Source organism: Brachyhypopomus gauderio, unplaced genomic scaffold (assembly GCF_052324685.1).
Source record: "Brachyhypopomus gauderio isolate BG-103 unplaced genomic scaffold, BGAUD_0.2 sc50, whole genome shotgun sequence".
NCBI lineage: Eukaryota > Metazoa > Chordata > Actinopteri > Gymnotiformes > Hypopomidae > Brachyhypopomus > Brachyhypopomus gauderio.
In genome coordinates this window covers 536970-557098 of record NW_027506875.1, presented here as the reverse complement: position 1 = coordinate 557098, position 20129 = coordinate 536970, and the positions used below count along the sequence as shown (strand labels likewise).

General features: G+C 42.3%; 2 protein-coding genes across 2 annotated transcripts in view; one reads left to right on the top strand and one right to left on the bottom strand.

The window, feature by feature from the left end:
- Positions 1-2868: 2868 nt before the first annotated feature.
- On the bottom strand, positions 2869-18748 carry LOC143487780 (polyunsaturated fatty acid lipoxygenase ALOX15B-like). The gene is made up of 14 exons (XM_076986949.1): positions 18325-18748; positions 17326-17527; positions 9467-9548; positions 7314-7436; positions 7120-7223; positions 6891-7045; positions 6670-6813; positions 6265-6468; positions 5331-5417; positions 5048-5217; positions 4707-4828; positions 4498-4598; positions 4247-4417; positions 2869-3498 (listed from the first exon to the last, which is right to left on the bottom strand). The coding sequence occupies exons 1-14, from the start codon at positions 18466-18468 to the stop codon at positions 3319-3321; spliced, it is 1989 nt and encodes a 662-aa protein (XP_076843064.1). The 5' UTR covers positions 18469-18748; the 3' UTR covers positions 2869-3318.
- Positions 18749-18925: 177 nt separating this feature from the next.
- LOC143487782 (uncharacterized) overlaps positions 18926-20129 on the top strand; it is a 98919-nt gene continuing 97715 nt past the window's right edge. The window contains exon 1 of the mRNA XM_076986951.1: positions 18926-19083. The gene's annotated coding sequence lies outside the window, so the exon portion shown is untranslated. The remainder of the gene's footprint in view (positions 19084-20129) is intronic.

The following is a 20129-nucleotide window of genomic DNA, read 5'->3' as shown; positions in this document are numbered from 1 at the left end:
AGACCAGTTCCCTAACCACCAGGCCATGACTGCCTTGTATAGTAGCACTGGTGTGTTGTTGGTGTGTGTTCAGTAGCATGTGTGTGTTGTTGGTGTGTGTATAGTAGCACTGGTGTGTTGTTGGTGTGTGTTCAGTAGCGCTGATGTGGTGTTGATGTGTGTTTAGTAGCGCAGTAGCGCTGGTGTGGTGTTGGTGTGTGTTCAGTAGCACTGATGTGGTGTTGGTGTGGTGTTCAATAGCGCTGGTGTGGTGTTGGTGTGTGTTCAGTAGCGCTGGTGTGGTGTTGGTGTGTGTTCGGTAGTGCTGATGTGGTGTTGGTGTGTGTGCAGTAGCGCTGGTGTGGTGTTGATGTGTGTTCAGTAGCACTGGTGTAGTGTTGGTGTGTGTTCAGTAGCACTGGTGTGGTGTTGGTGTGTGTTCAGTAGCGTTGGTGTGGTGTTGATGTGTGTTCAGTAGCGCTGATGTGGTGTTGGTGTGTGTTCAGTAGCACTGGTGTGGTGTTGGTGTGTGTTCAGTAGCGCTGGTGTGGTGTTGGTGTGTGTTCAGTAGCACTGGTGTGTTGTTGGTGTGTTGTTGTGTGTTCAGTAGCACTGGTGTGGTGTTGGTGTGTGTTCAGTAGCACTGGTGTGGTGTTGGTGTGTGTTCAGTAGCACTGGTGAGGTGTTGGTGTGTGTTCAGTAGCACTGGTGAGGTGTTGGTGTGTGTTCAGTAGCACTGGTGAGGTGTTGGTGCACTCCCCCCTACAGGGCTGTGAATGATCTTGAAGTGATTAGTGTTCTCCCAGGGGAGTCTTTCAAGAATACTGTTTACCATTGGAATAGACACATCTGTTCCACACAAAAACACAGTAGTCACTGCGCACCCTTAGATCAATGTGATCATCTCGTTTAGTCGCGCTGATTACGCTGCAGCGTGTGGCCGCCCTCTAGTGGCCACAGGCTGGCACTGCGGGCCACCCGTTAAAAATGTAACATCATAGTTCAACTTGGTGATTTTGTGTACTCTGTTTTCTTACCTTATAACATTTTATGTTATTGTATTTTTCGTTTTGCTTTTGTAGGGATTACTACTGACTACTTACTAAATTCCTAAATGAATATTACTAACCAGCTGTTAATGAAGTTTCTCTTCTCGGGATTTTCTGATAAGACGGATCTCCGCGTCAGCGCGTCATTCCAAATCCCTCTTCATGTTAATAGTAAACTATGTTAATGTTATCATTTTTATTATAAGAGATTCCCACAGAAGAGTATAATCTTATATGGGAATGTTTTGTAATAGAAGTTTTAACATCTCGGGAAAGTCATTTATGTAACGGTGGCGCTGGCGAGAAGGATGAGACACGAATCTCACGTGGCAGCAAACATTACGTTTATTTTTACAGATAACTAGCGCAGTAAGCGCACGTAGTGACACACACACACGATGGCGTGTAGGACTCAGACAACGACGAGCACAGGACACTGCGCGAACACTCATTAAGTAGACAAACCACATAAGTCCCACGTGATTACGAGACGTGCCACAGGTGAGACGGATGATCACAAGACATAACCATAAAAACGGAGATCCACAGACGCAGACTAGGAGACGTAGACGATGTAAACCCACGCCCAAAAGGGAGGGGCCGGGGTCCTCAACGTGACAGACTCCCCCACCAAGGGCACTACCCGTCCCGGGGTGCCAACAGGACCGAGTGCCCCGAACCCACGTCGATGGGCGGATCCGACGCGCTCAGTCCTGCGTCTGGGAGGTGACCGCCCTCGGTGGAGAGTCCGCCACGAACCACCTAGAACACCCTCCCTGGGAAGACCGGGGAAAACACATTAGACAAACACAACGGAACGTTTACAAACACACAAACAGGTACACTTACACAAAGAGGCACAAACAGGAAAAGGGGAGTTTGGCAAACATACGGGAAGACTTACAAACACTGGAACAGACAAACATGTAACAGGCGCCAGGCTTCGCGCCAGGAGGAGAGCGATGAGGGGAGAGAGACCGGGAGCTGCTGGTGCTGCGGTGGGCATTCCTCCTCCTGCCTTCGCTGCGAACCCTCCGCTGGGTGCAGCGCGGCTGGTGGAGGCGCCTGGTGCAGCGCGGCTGGCGGACGTGTCGGGTGGACTGTAGGGGAGTCCCGCCTCGATCTCCATCCGCTCCTCCTCACCGCCCAGGCTCCACTTCATGGACTCGATCGGCCTGCCACCCCGAGAGTAGTCCATTCCGCTTCCCCTGGATCGGTAGGAGGACATGCCCACCTCTGGACGCCTCCCTCCTTTCACCGTCCCGCTGGAGGAATCTCACGTGGCAGCAAACGTTACGTTTATTTTGACAGATAACTAGCGCAGTAAGCGCACGTAGTGACACACACACACACACACACACACACACGATGACGTGTAGGACTCAGACAACGACGAGCACAGGACACTGCGCGAACGCACATTAAGTAGACAAACCACATAAGTCCCACATGATTACGAGTCGAGCCACAGGTGAGACGGATGATCACAAGACATAACCGCACCCACGGAGATCCACAGACGCAGACTAGGAGACGTAGACGACGTAAACACACGCCCAAAAGGGAGGGGCCGGGGTCCTCAACGTGACAATTTAAAAGCATCACTGTTTCTATTGTTGTTGTGCCTTAACCGTCAAATGTGGCTTATGCTGAGGTATTTGCTGCCCGATTGTATTATTTAATTTAACTCATTTCGACTCTCATGACAATTATTCATTCATTTACTCCTACACATGCAACACACCTATTTAAACATTTGATAACATTATTAACGAATCATTAACTGAAAATTATTATGCTTTTGTAAAAGTATTTATTGTCCAACAGTTCTCACATCAGATTAGTCGTCATGTATATTTAATTGAGGTGATTAGTACATCATATATGAATATACCTGAAATGATTTACCAAAAAATAAGACCAAAAATGCAAAGTACACCACAAGTCATAATCAACTGTAGAAAGTTTAACCTCACTACTAATAATTTCCCTACACCAACATTTTCACCCAAGCTAATACAATAATTTTTGGTTTTTTTTGCAAACTTTCATTTTATTAGTTTGCTTCATAAGAGATTAGAAGCTATTGAAAGAATATCTAGGAATTAAAATCTTAGAAAAACTTAAATCCGAGTAATTTTATGTCCCAAGAGGTGGGCAGTGAACGGTTACTAAAAATATAAAAGAATAACATTTAAGAAAATGACACTGAAAGTAAGAAAAACAGGACAAAACTAAGCTTGGTCAATAAAACAGATGAAGTAACTTTCAATTTGTTCCATAATTGTCTCTAAATTGCAACACTGTTATCCACATTTTGTGGACTCAGGTAAGTGTAGGGAAGTTTGAGATGTCTGTTCCTTTTTTCAATTTTAGCTGTCAGATGGTCAAGATCTGTTTTGAAATCTGCAAACGCCTGACGGGGTCCGCTGTCATCAAACAGTTCCTCTGGGTAATAGCCAAGTGGATACTGCAGGAAGAGAACAACCCCGCTGGTAAGATGCCCCCTTAAGATGTCATGAAGAACATGAGGACACTGACACCTGGCAAAATTCCAGACGTAGTGCAGCTCATACAGTGTGATTATGAAGACCAGCGTAAACATGAAGGAGTGTGAAGGGGAGGAGGGCTGGTCTGGTGTCATACAGTGTGATTATGAAGACCAGCGTAAACATGAAGGAGTGTGAAAGGGAGGAGGGCTGGTCTGGTGTCATACAGTGTGATTATGAAGACCAGCGTAAACATGAAGGAGTGTGAAGGGGAGTAGGGCTGGTCTGGTGTCATACAGTGTGATTATGAAGACCAGCGTAAACATGAAGGAGTGTGAAGGGGAGGAGGGCTGGTCTGGTGTCATACAGTGTGATTATGAAGACCAGCGTAAACATGAAGGAGTGTGAAGGGGAGGAGGGCTGGTCTGGCTGCTGCACCACAATCATGAACCTTTCAGCACCAATAGGAAACATTTTCCTTTCTGTGCCCTGTGTCACATGTTTACCAAAGATATATTCTCTGCCATCTCCTTTTAAACCTTTTTTAATGTATCAGTTCTGTCGTCCATAACTGCTGTTAGGTTTACATTGTAATAAAGTCCTGCACTTCACTAACATCTTTGACAAAGTTCAATTATCTTCTTATCTTTACCATGTAAATTCTGAGTGACACAATATAACTCAATAACTCAATTAAATTTAGTGTTGTTTTGTGTTTTTTAGACTCACATGATCACTGGAATTCTTGCTTAGTGTGTACAAAACAATCAGAATATTAACAGTGGTGTTGACATCAGGCATGGCGTCCACCACTGTCTGCTCTGTGGTTGCTCCCTTCCTGGTTGGGGGGGGTTGTCTGATGGTGCTCGGGAAGTTGGGCATCCAACCACCAAACTCAAACTGAAACAGCACAGATCAGGGTCAGTTTATGTAATCCAGTTCATCATAACAGTGGATTAGACTAAACCTCAGTCCTGAACCTGGCCATTGTTGACTGCAGCATGTTGGGCAGACACAGTGAAGATCACCATGGTGACAAACTTGACAAGTTCATCCACTTTGTTCAAAGACTGAGGAATTCCTAATAAAAGAGAGAATATATTTAGATATATTTAATCCAGACGTTATATTGCATTAACACATTAGAAAATGGCTTGTATCTGTCCTAGCAGATACATAATAAACATACCAGTGCTCACGTTTCCCATGAATCCATTTTGAAATATCTCCTTGATCCAGTTCTGCAGTTCAGAGTCTCTCTCAACATCAGCATCATTGAGGTAGTAATGCACTATCACCCTCTGGACAAACCTAATGGGTGACACAGAAGACACAGAAGCAAAAAGGAATTCAGTACTAAATTAATCAGGAGTGAGAGAAAATGCCATAGCAACAGCTGGCAATGCTAACAGATATATAGAGACATAAAAATTGTAGTTGTAATAAGGTACACAATGTTCCCAGAAACATTGCAAGCAAAATGCTTCTGAAGTTCTAGGAGGTGGAAAAAGACAATTCTAAGAATCTTACACGTTGATGACGTTCCAGAGGTCCAAGCCATCGTCCCTGTAGTAGTAGTTGGGAATATTCTCCACACCTCTCTCCATGATATTGTCTGGCAGGCAGAGGGAGCTGTACGTCAGAGACGAAGATGCATTTCCCAGGAATTTGGTCACACCACAAAAACCTATGGCAGTGTACTGTATGGTAGAAATACGACACAAAGCATTAAAATCATTCATGATAAAGAACAACTTGGCAAGATGAGCATGCTGTCAAAGCTTTTCTTAAATGACTCAAAAGATGTTTGGACCTTTGCAAAAACTCCATTAGATGAGATCAGACGGTCCCTGGCCATGACATTGATGTGCAGATTGTAGCGAGTATGGGGTATGAGGAGCTGACCACATAAAACCAGATAAACATTTCAGTTAATATTACACACAAAGGTTATTCATATCAGTGAAAAGACAAAGATGTTTCATACTGACAAATTTAATTCAAGAGACATTATGATTAAATAAAGGTCAAGACTAACAGCACTGACAAAGGAGAATGAAAAACAACAGTGAAAACAACAGAAAATCCTCAGTGGAATATTCCCTCAGGACTGCGAGTAGAGGCAGTTTAAATGCACTACAGTATTTTTATACTGTTGTTGCACAATGTTGGTAAAAATCAACCATCACACACCTGAGACACTACAACAGCTATCAAACACCTGAGACACTACAACAGCCATCAGATACCTGACACACCTCTTTATGATTCCATAAAAAGATATGTATACTCTATGACATTAAGATAGGTCATGCTTGTGGTATTATACATCGACTGTGGTACTTCATGGGCCTGTCTATGACAGTCGGCCTGCGGCCTCGTGCCTACGACCACAGCACAGCAGTGCCAATATTACACGTTATAGCACGAACCTCGAGTGTATTATTGCGTAATTATTCTAATTCAATATTTAAGAAGCATTACAAAATATTTTCTTAATATAAAGCCACATAGCATTTATCTGACCTTTAGTTTAGGTTAGTTTGTGACCAAAGTTTTATACACTGAGGGATTAAAATTTTTGCTCATGGAATTTGAAGCTACTGTTGTGGATAGCCAGCTAGCTAACAGACTTTTTAGCACAAGTAGCTTATCAAACATGAGAAATGAAACTGTGATAAACACAGGAAGAGGAGATTCCAAGTTTTGCCTGTAATGAGTGAGTCCACTGCAGCTTGTGCGCTCACCTTGAACAGAGGGTGTGCTGAAGGCAGATTGCGCAATGTTGCGATAGTGATCACCTCTCCAAACAGGTGGGTATGCAATAGATGGAAGTTCAGCTCATGTTCGTAAAACTCCGCATTGCGCACAAAGGTCTTTGCCAACAGCCAGTCCCATTTGGAATCAGTGGGAAGAAAGATTGGATTTGACTCCCCAGGGTCCTGCAGCAACTGTTTGAAGGAACACAGTATAGAATAAAAGAGCAGAGTCACACTTGAAAAGGATTTTTAGTGGACAAGAACCACTAACACAGTCATCGTACCACTAACTGTCCAAATATTCTGCTGGTTTCTCCTTCTTGAGTTAGCAGAAAAGCAGGAACCTTAAAGGAATGAAGCCCTCATGTAGTGAATGAGCTAGTGTGGCATTACCTGGATGGCGATGGGTATCAGCTTCTTCTCAGGAGTGCTGAAGAGCAGACACAGTGGGGCTGCAACATACTGCTGTCTGTTGTTGATCACAATACCCTCAAAGCCCTTCAGCCTCTTATAGTCACAGAGAAAGATGTTCCCATTCTGATGAAATGCAAATGAGAGTCATGATATGCCCAGATAAGACAGTGGTAAAAATCACAGTTTGGTTTGTGCAATACCTTCATTTCCTTTTTTAATGAAAATTTGACCATGTCATCTGTGACTGGGAAATTCGGGGGCAGCTCTGAGCAGCACTGGATCATCATGGGGTTCAGTCCGTTTAGTAACTGATAGCCAAAGAACTCATCACTGTCCCAATGGTGCTTGACATAGTCTGTGAGAAAGGATAAATGTCACTGTGCCATAACAGAAGGGTTTAACATAGACTTTAGTGCTTAGGAAAAATACCAAATGTCTTGGTGTGATGATGGTGGAATAGATGATGAAGCTCTTCTAAATTATTCCAAACATCTGAGTGGTGAAACCAGGTTTCCCACTTCAACTCTCCCATTCTGGGATATAAATACATTACACAGCATCATTATATAGATAACAGTTCACTTTAATATTAAAGTTCACTCATGAGTTTTGAATTTACTTACATTTTCTTGCCAGTGATGTCAAAGTTCAGACTCTGGGCCAAAGAGAACTGGACCACAGGTGGCAGTTGAGATGCTATGGATGCATCAATACCATTTGGTAATCCAGGAAGAAACTCTCTCCATCTGCAGGGTATATGTACTACAAATGTTAAACATCTGAACATCTATATATATATATATATATATATATATATATATATATATATATATATATATATATATATATATATATATATTGAGCAGTGTGTGTGTGTGTGTATATATATATATATATATATATATATATATACACACACACATATATATATATATACACATATATATATATATATATATATACACCCACAGCTCAAAAAAATAAAGGGAACACAAACACAATATAACTCCAAGTCAACCACACTTCTGTGAAACCAACCTGTTCAGTTAGGAAGCAACACTGATTGTGAATCAATTTCACCTGCTGTTGTGCAAATGGAATAGACAACAGGTAGAAATGAGAGGCAATTAGCAAGACCCCCCCCTATAAAGGAGTGGTTCTGCAGGTGGGGACCACAGACCACTTCTCAGTACCTATGCTTTCTGGCTGATGTTTTGGTCATTTTTGAATGTTGGTGGTCCTTTCACACTCGTGGTAGCATGAGATGGACTCTACAACCCACACGAGTGGCTCAGGTAGTGCAGCTCATCCAGGATGGCACACCAATGCGAGCTGTGGCAAGAAGGTTTGCTGTGTCTGTCAGCGTAGTGTCCAGAGGCTGGAGGCGCTACCAGGAGACAGGCCAGTACACCAGGAGACGTGGAGTAGGCCGTAGGAGGGCAACAACCCAGCAGCAGGACTGCTACCTCCGCCTTTGTGCAAGAAGGAACAGGAGGAGCACTGCCAGAGCCCTGCAAAATGACCTCCAGCAGGCCACAAATGTTCATGTGTCTGCACAAACGGTTAGAAACCGACTCCATGAGGATGGTATGAGGGCCCGACGTCCACAGATGGGGGTTGTGCTCACAGCCCAACACGGTGCCGAACGCTTGGCATTTGCCAGAGAACACCAGGATTGGCAAATTCGCCACTTCTTCTTCACAGATGAAAGCAGGTTCACACTGAGCACGTGACAGACGTGACAGAGTCTAGAGACGCCGTGGAGAGCGATCTGCTGCCTGCAACATCCTTCAGCATGACCGGTTTGGCAGTGGGTCAGTAATGGTGTGGGGTGGCATTTCTTTGGAGGGCCGCACAGCCCTCCATGTGCTCACCAGAGGTAACCTGACTGCCATTAGGTACCGAGATGAGATCCTCAGACCCCTTGTGAGACCATATGCTGGTGCGGGTGGCCCTGGGTTCCTCCTAATACAGGACAATGCTATACCTCATGTGGCTGGAGTGTGTCAGCAGTTCCTGCAAGATGAAGGCATTGAAGCTATGGACTGGCCCGCCCGTTCCCCAGACCTGAATCCGATTGAGCACATCTGGGACATCATGTCTCGCTCCATCCACCAACGTCACGTTGCACCACAGACTGTCCAGGAGTTGGCGGATGCTTTAGTCCAGGTCTGGGAGGAGATCCCTCAGGAGACCATCCGCCACCTCATCAGGAGCATGCCCAGGCGTTGTAGGGAGGTCATACAAGCACATGGAGGCCACACACAATACTGAGCCTCATTTTGACTTGTTTTAATGACATTACATCAAAGTTGGATCAGCCTGTAGTGTGTTTTTCCACTTTAGTTTTGTGTATGGCTCCAAATCCAGGCCTCCATTAGTTAATACATTTGATTTCCATTGATGATTTTTGTGTGATTTTGTCAGCACATTCAACTTTTGTACAGAACAAAGTATTCAATGAGAATATTTCATTCATTCAGATCTAGGATGTGTTATTTGAGTGTTCCCTTTATTTTTTTGAGCAGTGTATATATATATATATATATATATATATATATAGCAAAATGTATAAATTAATTTGCCACATTGTCAATTGTGATTTGCAACCCAATCAAAATTACCGGTAGTCCTCTGCATTTACCCATTGGTGCAACACACACACACTAGTGATCACTAAGGGGCTGTGGTGAACACGTGCCCAGTGCGGTGTGTGTGAGTGTGTGTATAAACAGGATGGGAATAAAAACAGGATTTTTCTTTTTTATTTACGTACCTGAAGACTTTACACCTTTCCTCTAGATTTTGCTGTCTTTGATCCAGGAGGTTACCCTTGGCCTCTTTATTTCTTAGCAAAGCTACACAGAAACACAAACAAAATTTTCACATGTTAACCTTGAGGAGTCTGGTGCTATTTTGGCTGCTTCCAAGATCACCCTAAATAATGATTACTATGACAATGTTTGGCATCTTTTTTCAGCACATCACCACCGTACCACCCTACTGGACACCATATTGGACACAACAAACAACATAAAATGAGATTAGATTTTTTCTTCTATTTATATAGAAAGCTATTATAGTATCAGTGTTGTATAAAGTATTAGAGAGCCATACTTGAGTAAAAGTACAAGTACTCTATCAAAAAAATTCTTGAGTAGAAGTTGAAGTGTTCTTTAAAAACTTTACTTAAGTAGAAGTACAGAAGTATTCAGCATTTTTTGTACTTAAGAATTGCAAGTAGTTTATTCTAAAATGTATTACTCAAGTACTGAAAGTAAAAAGTACAAGTATTGTGTTTTGAATTAATTAAAGAAAGCCATCAAAGTTTGATTATCAATTGTGTTTCTTACAAATCAAAGATGTCAAAAACCACAAACACAAGTGTTCTAGTACAAACAAGTAGTAACTTAAAAAACTGGGCTTAACACTTCATACACAAAAAACAGATAACCTATGTCCCGCTACGTCGTAGGTTTGTTAATTTAGCTGAGAAATTGAGGTGTATTTTGGACATCCGTTCGTCGGATTCTAAGGGTGAGCCATCTGCCCTGCGTTTACCCCCAATAAATGACCTTACCCTATAAAAACACTACACTATAAAAATGGGCACATGATTAGTCAGCACTAATGAACATAATTAGGTTAGTTAGCTAAGATATCTAACCTAACTAGCGCTTACTGACAGCTAAAGCTGGTGTGTCTTCTGTACGTTATATTTATAACTTACATTGATGTGTTTCTTCAAGCTCGAAGGTGAATTTTTATTTTTTTTTTGGCCCACCTCCACCCCCCCATCTTTGGAGGACAACTTTGTTTTTATATCAAATAATAGATCAAATAATAACAATTCTGTATAATAAAGTGATGATGACAATTATTGGGGTTAGGTGGACCATGAGGGGATAGAATATAGAAAGAAAAGAGGGGGAGAGAGAGAAAAAGGGAAAAGACAGAAGGGCGGGGAAGAAAAAAAAAACATACATACATATATACAAATATATACATATATATACACATGCATATATAAAAAAAAGATATAATAAAAAAAAACAAAAACAAGCAGCTCAAATGACCACTGCAAAGTAGAGCGGAAAGTGTACCCAAGACATACAGCACAAATGACTGTGATGTATGTGTATGTGTGAGTGTGTGTGTTTATGTAAGTAGAGCGGAAAGTGTACCCAAGACATACAGCACAAATGACTGTGATGTATGTGTATGTGTGAGTGTGTGTGTTTATGTAAGTAGAGCGGAAAGTGTACCCAAGACATACAGCACAAATGACTGTGATGTATATGTATGTGTGAATGTGTGTTTATGTGCAACATAGGATAAATGTACAGAATGTACTTGCCAGCGAGGGTAGAGAGCTGTGACAACATTCCCCCAGAGGCCAGAGGTAGGCAGAGAAAGACCCGGGAATCCCACCCGCCCACGGCCCCCCCAGGAGCTGTGGAGCCCCAGGGCCGCACTTCCCAGTGATCCTCGCATGCCCGCCCCAGCAGGCGGGAAAGGAGACCCCGGACAGCGCCCCCCCCCAGCCAAGGAGTGCAGGTCCAGGGGAACCAGAGGAAACAGAGCCCCCCCGCCATGGGCCAGTAGCAAAGCCCCAGCGCCACGTGCCCCCAGGAACCTCCCCCCACCCGGCAGGGCCCCCCTCCCGACGAGGAGCCCCGAGCCGCCCTGGACCACAACCGCCCACACGCCGGAGCACCAGGCCGGGCCCCGGCACCCCAAGGCCCCCCCCTCTGGAGTGGAGCAGTAATCACAGGGGAGCAGCCGGGAGAGGACCGGGCACGACTAGCCCCCGACCCAGAACCAGCCGTCCTCACTCATACACTCTTACTTACATTCACCCCCATATATACCCCCCTACTAGGGTTGCAGCGGTAACCGGTTTCACGGTATACCACGGTATTAAAATGCACGGTTATCATACCGTGTGCATTTGCTTATTACCGGTAAAAAGCAAGCCAGCGGAGAAACTGACCCGTGCATGCGCAACTCCGCTCCGGTTCAGCTACTCAGCACACAGCGGTGAGAATGGCAGAAAGTGTATCAGACTTAACAAATTTTTTAACAAAAACAAAAAAGCTAAACTAATGTCAGCGGCGAAAATGACGTAATCGCGGTGGCTCCGCCCGTGCGCGAGGGTCTCACGCGCTGTCGATTAGCGAGGTCGTGCACCTCTCGAATTTTGTAACTGCGCGCGCCGCGCCTCAGCGCAATGAACAAAGTCACGTTTGCAGGGTTCATACACCTTTACAAGGTGGAATTAAATCACTTGTACGTCACTTTAAAGGTCCATTTCAATATTTCCCAGCACGTTAAACTTAATAAAGTTAAATATTTATACATATACTCGAAATAATTCGCTTTTTATCACATTATTTAATGGTTGTTTATTTTCAAAACGCCCAATCTTAACGTCTTCACATTCTCTCATGTTTCGTCCTGGAATTACAAGAGGCTCGTATTTGTTAACGTGATACGAGAGAACTGTGCGGAGTCGCGCGCTACGGTCACTAGTGAAAAGAATAAACCTAGCTTTTTATGGTCCTTGCTTTCACTGGATGTGAAAGACGCCATTAATTTACATGCGTTCATTTTCAAATTCTAACGTGCCTGTTTTTCACATGTTAAAACCAGACTCGGTGTGAAAGCCTTAAAATAGAAATCTCTATTGTGATGATGTCAGAAATAAATCCTCTCTTTCTGCAGTATCTGGTGGCAGTACAACGGACGTTTACAACAGTTGTTGATCAGACACTGACCCAGGCTGAGTTTATCAGATATTAAATAATTTAAACTTAAATAATTGTACTGAAATCCATGATTTAGGTTTCTCTAATTTTGCAGTATTTATATAAACAAGTTTACAGCTTTTTTTTTTTAAATGAGACATTTTGTATACAATAGTTGCAGGTTTCTACAATAAATAGTTAATTGAACAAAAAAAAACTTGTAATTTCTTTAAGGGTCAGTGTATCTTTTAATAATATACAAACTAACTGTGATACCGTGATAACCGTGATACCGCGGTATTTTCTGAGACGGTTATCATACCGTGAAAATCTCATACCGTTGCAACCCTACCCCCTACATACCTGCACACTACCCCTTATATACACCCTTACCATGTATACACCTACACCCATCCCTAAACACATACGTATACACACATACACCCCCAAACTCACCCTCATATGTAGACCCTCACATATATACACCTACACACACGTACATTCACCTCCACATACAATCCCTCACACATTCATCCACACCCATATACACTTTTGCGGACATATATACCCCCACATATGTACTCACACATTCACCCCAATATATACACACGTCCCCATATCCCCCCACCCAACACGTACTCATCTACCTATACAAACAGAGACAAGGACAAAAACACACATTCATCCAAACTAACACACTCTCTGTGGCGGGGGCAAATGGCTGGACCAGCAAGGATCGGCAGCAGACCCAGGACGCCCCCAGCCCAGCCCCACACCAGCGACCCACCCCCGCCCCGGCAGGGAGCAGGAAACAGGTGAAGGAAGGCCTTCCCACCCCTCCACCCCCAGTGCTGTGTTGTGTGTAGGTGTTGGTGTATATGCATTTGTGCTAGGACAAACGTGGGCAAGGGCCCGGGCCACTGGACGACGTGTGTCCACACCGTCCCCTCAAAGGCCCTCAATGTCTAAAGTGCAGTAAAAACTGAGGGACAGACAGTGGTGAGGAGACGGGTGAACCATGGAAGCAGGCCCACCTCGTCAACCTCTGGGTACCTGCCTGCCCCCCAGGATCCTAAATGTAAAAGGACTGTGTGTGTGTGTGTATGTATGTGTGGGGGGTGGGTGGGTGGAAATGCGTAGGTCCAGAGGAAATGGTCCTCTGGAAGAGGAGAGCCTGCTTGCTAGCTGGCTCATTAGGCAACGAGCTTCGCTGCCCCCCCGGCTCGAGGCAGGGAGTGGCCAACCCGGGGAGACTGGGGGGGACATCCCACCCCGTCACCGTATTCAATCCCGGCCCCCACCACCCCCACCGCCGAGAGTAGGCATCCACATACACCTAAACACATACTCTCACACACGTATACAACCACACACATTCATACCATATATACATCTCCACACACATTCATCCCATATGTACACCCACACACAATCATACCATATATACATCTCCACACACATTCATCCCATATATACATCTCCACACACGTTCATCCCATATGTATACCCCCACACACGTTCATACCATATATACATCTCCACACACATTCATCCCATATGTATACCCACACACATTCATACCATATATACATCTCCACACACATTCATCCCATATGTATACCCACACACATTCATACCATATATACACATCTCTACACACATACACCCACACACCTTGTGCCATGTGCACATCTCACCCATGCAGGCACCCACCACCATACCTATCGCACAATAATTTACATTTACGGCATTTAGCAGATGCTCTTATCCAGAGCGACTTACAAAGTGCTTTGCTTCTGATCACAGAATACATCCTAGGAAATAGTACAGATAGGCCATAATTCAAGACACCATTGAGTCAGACTACTACTAAACTACAGGAGTCAATATCATTACCTAGTGTTTTGCGAGTTAGGCATTTGCCAAGAAGCACAAATAACCATAGACAGACATACAATTTAAGAACACGGCAAGTGGTATCAACTGAGTTAGTGCTCTGGTAAGAACTCAACAAACAGGTGAGTCTTCAGTCTACGCTTGAAGATAGCAATAGACTCTGCAGTCCTAGCAGCTAATGGAAGATCGTTCCACCATCTTGGAGCCAGGACGGAGAATAGTCTGGAGCTTTGTCTTCCATGAGACTGTTTTTGTTTTTAGTGGGGCGTATTTATCCAAAAGGTGGTGTAACTCCGTGTTATACTGGGATAAGAGAGTCTCAGGGGTTCCATTGTAAAGAACTCACTTCAGACGATAACTGAGTCTGATCAATGTTCTTTATGTAACTATACAGCACGTAAAAAATGTATCAGAGTAAAAGTATTAAACTGATGGAAAATATGTAGTGAAGTAAAAGTGGAAGTAGGAGAAAAAAATAATACTCCAGTAAAGTACAGATACAGTATTTTAGTACTTAAGTACAGTAGTGAAGTAGTTCTACTTCGTTACTATACAACTCTGTATAGTATACTATTAATTATACCACTATATTCACAACCAGTGTTGGGAACGTTACTTTAAAAAAGTAATTAGTTAGTTACTCACTACTTGTTCAAAAAAGTAACTGAGTAACTGAATTACTCTATAATAAAAGTAACTCGTTACCAGGGAAAGTAACTATTTGCATTACAGTAAAAAAAAAAAGTTATATGCCAATGAATAAGGATTTTTTGAAAAAGCAGTTTTCAGAGTCAGTTGAAATGAGTAGATCAGAAAGGTGTTTAACTTTTGATATTTACTGCACATCCACAGATCAGTGCAGGATAAAAAAAACAAAAGCAAACAGTTACACTATATAAAGTGCATTTACATCCATCAAATTAAATTAAATTCTCTCAACCTGAGACAACTGGTTTGTTCACAACAGAAGTAAACTTAAGAATAAAACCTCTATTCTTAATTAAATAAATCAAATACCCAGTCTGGCAGACATTCAGGAACTTCAAGTATTTTCTTAAATGATGTTTATATCGCCACCTTGAAAATGCAAATTTTTCTTCGGCTTGCTCCTGACTTGCCATTTCTGCCTCTTCTCCATGTCGTTTCTCCATGTCGTGTGTCACTAGTGTGATTCGTCACGCGTGTAAAAACAATGGCTCTGATTGGCTACCATAACACTGCCTTAGCCAATCGCTTACTGTACACCGAGAACTGTGACCTATCGAGATCTGTTACTCCTCACTAGCCTGGGCAGCGGTCCGCTCGGATTACTGTTAGTATATCAATATATAGTACCGCACCGCTTTTAATGACCAGTAACGTCAACGTTGTAACGACAGGAAAAGTAATTAATTGTATTATCCCGTTACTGACAAAATGACGCCGTTACATAACACCGTTATTTTTAAAGGAGTTATTCGCAATTTCACAACCATTTCAAACTGTGTGTAACGTTGCATACGCAACGGAGCGAGGAGACGGACACAAACGCTGAGATGAGCGAGATTTATTCATGGGAATACCGAACTCAGAGTCGTACAAACAAGCAGGGGTCATAGCAGGCAGGCAATCCGAACAAGAAACACGAACTGACATAATAACACAAGATCAGGGAGGACTTACGGACCAGGGAATAAACAGGCTGACAGTAAACGCACACCGACGGATACGACCAAACAAAACCACGGATAACTAGACTAGGGGAATACTGGGACTTAAATACAATGACATTTAACGAGGGACAGGTGACGGTAATAACACGGGGCGTGGTAACAAACAAGGAATCACGGAGACAAACGAGCGGGGCGGGATAAACGGGCAAGGAATGACAGAACCACGATAACAGAGACATTGGAGTGACAGCGGGGAGAGGGGGGCGTAGCCATACGTGACACTGTGTTTCACAGGTATTTTGGTTTTTTGAGTTGATAGGAATTGTAGATTTTAGTTTTTAGATTTATGTAAAAAAAAAATTTAAGCTCCATAGGAATTAATGGTGGAATTTTTTCAAATTATATCTGCCGGTTAGAGTGTGAGCTGTCATGAAAAAAGATAAAAAATGTCCTGGATAAACTGCTGTAAAATCCTTAAACATTCACCGAGAAGCTCCATTTTAAATGGTAGAGAAACTTGTCCTTTCTGGCAGGCCAATATATATAATTATAATTTATGTCAATTAGTGACACCCAGAGCCAAAGTCCACACACCACGATTTCACAATCTAATAGCCTTTTGACGGTCAGGATTCAGGGATGTTTCATGAACGTGATTCACTGATTCATTTATGTATTAGCATTCTGACTCTGAACTCTACTGCCATTTATAAACTATTGTGCATTCCACTATGGGTGCATCAATTCAGGGCCTGCAGCCCACGAAGTGCGGATTTGTAGGCCGGTTACGTCACTGCGCCGCGCCGAAGGCTGTCCCAATTCGTGGGATCCTTCTTATATGGCCGACGAATGTAGCCTTCAGAACCCCGAAAATGAAGGACGCATCTAAGTATCCTTCGCGTCCCACGATATCCCAGGATTTATTGCTCTATGAACAATAAACAGGCGACATGGCGGAGTCTAGTGTACGGGCAGAAGAATTCATTTTTAAATGTAGGTATTTTTTTAATATGGAAATTTATACTGCAATGAGATGCTAAATAACATGCCAATTATTAATGATATTGCAGGTAAACACGTATGTAACAGGGCAGAGCGTGGTCTTGCGAATACTAGACTGTCTCAATTAACAGCTGTGATATGCAGCCTACCCGGCCTTCGAAGTGTGTGGCCTCCGTGGGTTTTACGTAGGCTGCAGCCCCTGAATTGAAATGCACCCATTGTTTAATCTATTTCCAACAACATCAGAATACTGTATTTCCACAAATTAAGTCTAACATTTAATGATATAATAGTACAACACCACAACATTCAACAATAAATTAAACATGCATACTAACCTACAGTATCCCTGAGAAGGATCTTATGTTTGCTGTCCAGCCACTGATAACATGGGAAATGGTGCTGGGTGCCTTCAGGTGTAGTTACAATCAGTTTGGAACAGAACCAGTTATCATCGTAAAAAAATCGAATCTCAGATTCCAGTTCAAGCAGTAAGAGAGTACCAAGACTTGGTTGACACTCCACAGTGAATTCTTTTTTCTGTCAGGACAAGACAAGTTAGAAAGAGGCATATTAGAGTTTATTATATATAGATTTACATGGTAATTTAAGATCCTCAAGATATGTGTAATCAGCATTAAAGAAAATGATTAAAAGTGACAAAAATGCAGGAAATTAGATCCAGCCAAATAAATCATTAGAACATGAGAGAACACAAAAGTGACAGCATGTTATTATTAATGAAAGGGAGCTCTATTAATTATGTTTATTAATTAAATGTAGCTATATTAATGTTTAGTAATGAAATGGAGCTCTATTCATGCTTTTTATAATGAAATGGAGCAACCGTCATGAGACAGAATCCTTTCCCAGAGGACAGGTTATTATATTCCCTATAATCAGAATTAATGTCACGCAAACTCCAGTTTTTCCCCAATATCTGTTTTTAAACACAACATTTAACTGCAGCATTACAAAATGCCAGACACTTGTGCAAAATGTGTTTACTTAGCAATTTAATTACATGGAAATTCATTACACAGCAACAAACAACAAGATAACACCTTTCTCTTTAAGCAAAGATCATTTTCTTTCTAAACTATAATTACATACAATTATATATGAAAATAACTATTTAATCATTTCATGCTGTACCACACTAACAGCACTGATATTTATATTTAGCTGACAATGATACTTAATTTGTGTTTAAATTTAGCAACCAGATTATTCATAATGTAGGTTAGATAATGGACTATTTTAAAAACTGACGACATTTAAGAAAACAAAATTAAGACATAAAGTCTCTTAACCTATAACAAGAGAAGATATCTTACCTCCCCCTTCTTAAAAACTGAAGATTTGTTGAGAATCTGTGGCTCAGTTGAACTCTTTGTACCAATGAGTCTGATGGAGATGTAGTTTATAGTGCCAGAACCACCAGAATCACCTGTGAACACTTCAATTTTGTATTTCTCCATTGGTTTGTAAAAAGAGGTTTAGTGCTGCTTAACCCTTGCTTCTGTGGTGGAAATTGTCTTAATATCTGTAAACAATTTTACAAACATAAGAACAACTTTGAACTCAGATTAGGCAAAATAGGAAGGTCAAAAATCTCACAAACTCAGTTGCACACACGATACAAGCATCTTCCAGAGAGCGCTCCCCCTACCCAGACTTCTTATACCCTCTCAAACCCTCAGTCTTTCAACCATCATGTACATTTGTTCCCCAAGATAACCAAGTGACCTCGCCCAGTTCCAACCGCTTTTCTTCCGGTTATCTTTTTTAGCCCTTCCATGCCTCATGATACGTGATGTTTTAGTTATGTTCCCAAACTTTATCAATATTTTCTATGAACATATTGAGCACCACCCACCACTGGATATACTGTACAGACACAGGGAGAGGAGAGAGAACACCACCCAGAACAGAGCACCACCCACCAGTGGACATACATGTTTTATGATGTCTCTTGCATTTCAGACTAGCATACTGAATGATAGTTCTGGACTGCATGAACTCTCAGAACGCTTTTATTAACAACGTGCACACAGTTCTACCTCAATACAGCATAGTGTGTCACACTCAATCAGGTTCGTGCTACAACATTGTTCCGTTAACTATTCCGCTTGTTACATCTCTCTTTTTTTTGGTTTTTTTTTTTTTCTTTACCAACAATCAACGGTACACTAAGGCACCTGTCTGTCAACAATGTGTTCTTAACCTATTCCTACTTTCTATCTGCTTTCCATTAGTCCAACAAACTTGTCTATACATAGTCCTTCAGGTGCTCTGGTTTTTTGATTATCCTGCCACTTCTAGATCTAACAACATTCTGCATGCTGAGTTCCGCTGCAGCTGTGTGTTTGTGGTGTGGTGTTGTGTTTGTTTCTAGTTTGTCCATTGAGATCAGTTTTGTTCTCTGTGTGTCAGTCCATGCATGTTCTGTTTCACTTTTTTCTCTCATGCTTCTGCTCTCTGGTGTTGTCTGATCCTGTCCCGGTGTTGTTCTTAGGTGTCTCCTGTTTCTTCTGAGAATGGTTCCACTGTCCAATTTCACTGCATAGGATCTGTTCTTCACTTGGTCCAGCACTGTGCCAGGTGTCCAGTGAATGTGATTGGAGTTTATAGCTAATCCCAACCTTTTCTTCACTAGTTGAAAAAGGTGCCGCGCTCCGACTGATGGTTTAAAGTTTATTACAGGTTGTTTTCTGTCTTACACTTCCAAGACCACCGTGAACACTGAAATAAAATACAATATACGTCAACGAAAACATCATGTTCCGGTCTATGAATTATTTAACGAATTATTACATAAAACGCTAATGTTCTTCAACCTAATTTACACACACATACAGACAAGAATATTTTACTCAATTGATCATACCGTGTGCACCTCCAACCAGAAGGTTAGGCATAGCTAGAAGTCAATTTTCTTCCAAGCTCTTTGTCCTTTTGTAAGCCGCTTGCACACACCGACTAACTTTTTGCGAAACTTACATCCCTTCCCCCCAAGTGCATCACGTGACCAACTGATGACCTCACTGCTGACATGGTTAGGTGTTATTAACTAAACAATTCTTACACAATTCTTGTACACATAATAATCAAAATATACAAATATGAATAGATATTAAAA

Coding starts and splice junctions, on each gene's coding strand:
- LOC143487780 (XM_076986949.1), bottom strand. CDS start 18,468: ATGGAGAAATACAAAATTGAAGTGTTCACAGGTGATTCTGGTGGTTCT. Junction 6,814..6,890: donor CATTAAAAAAGGAAATGAAG/GTATTGCACAAA, acceptor GCATTTCATCAG/AATGGGAACATCTTTCTCTG. Junction 5,418..6,264: donor CAGCACACCCTCTGTTCAAG/GTGAGCGCACAA, acceptor TTATGTGGTCAG/CTCCTCATACCCCATACTCG.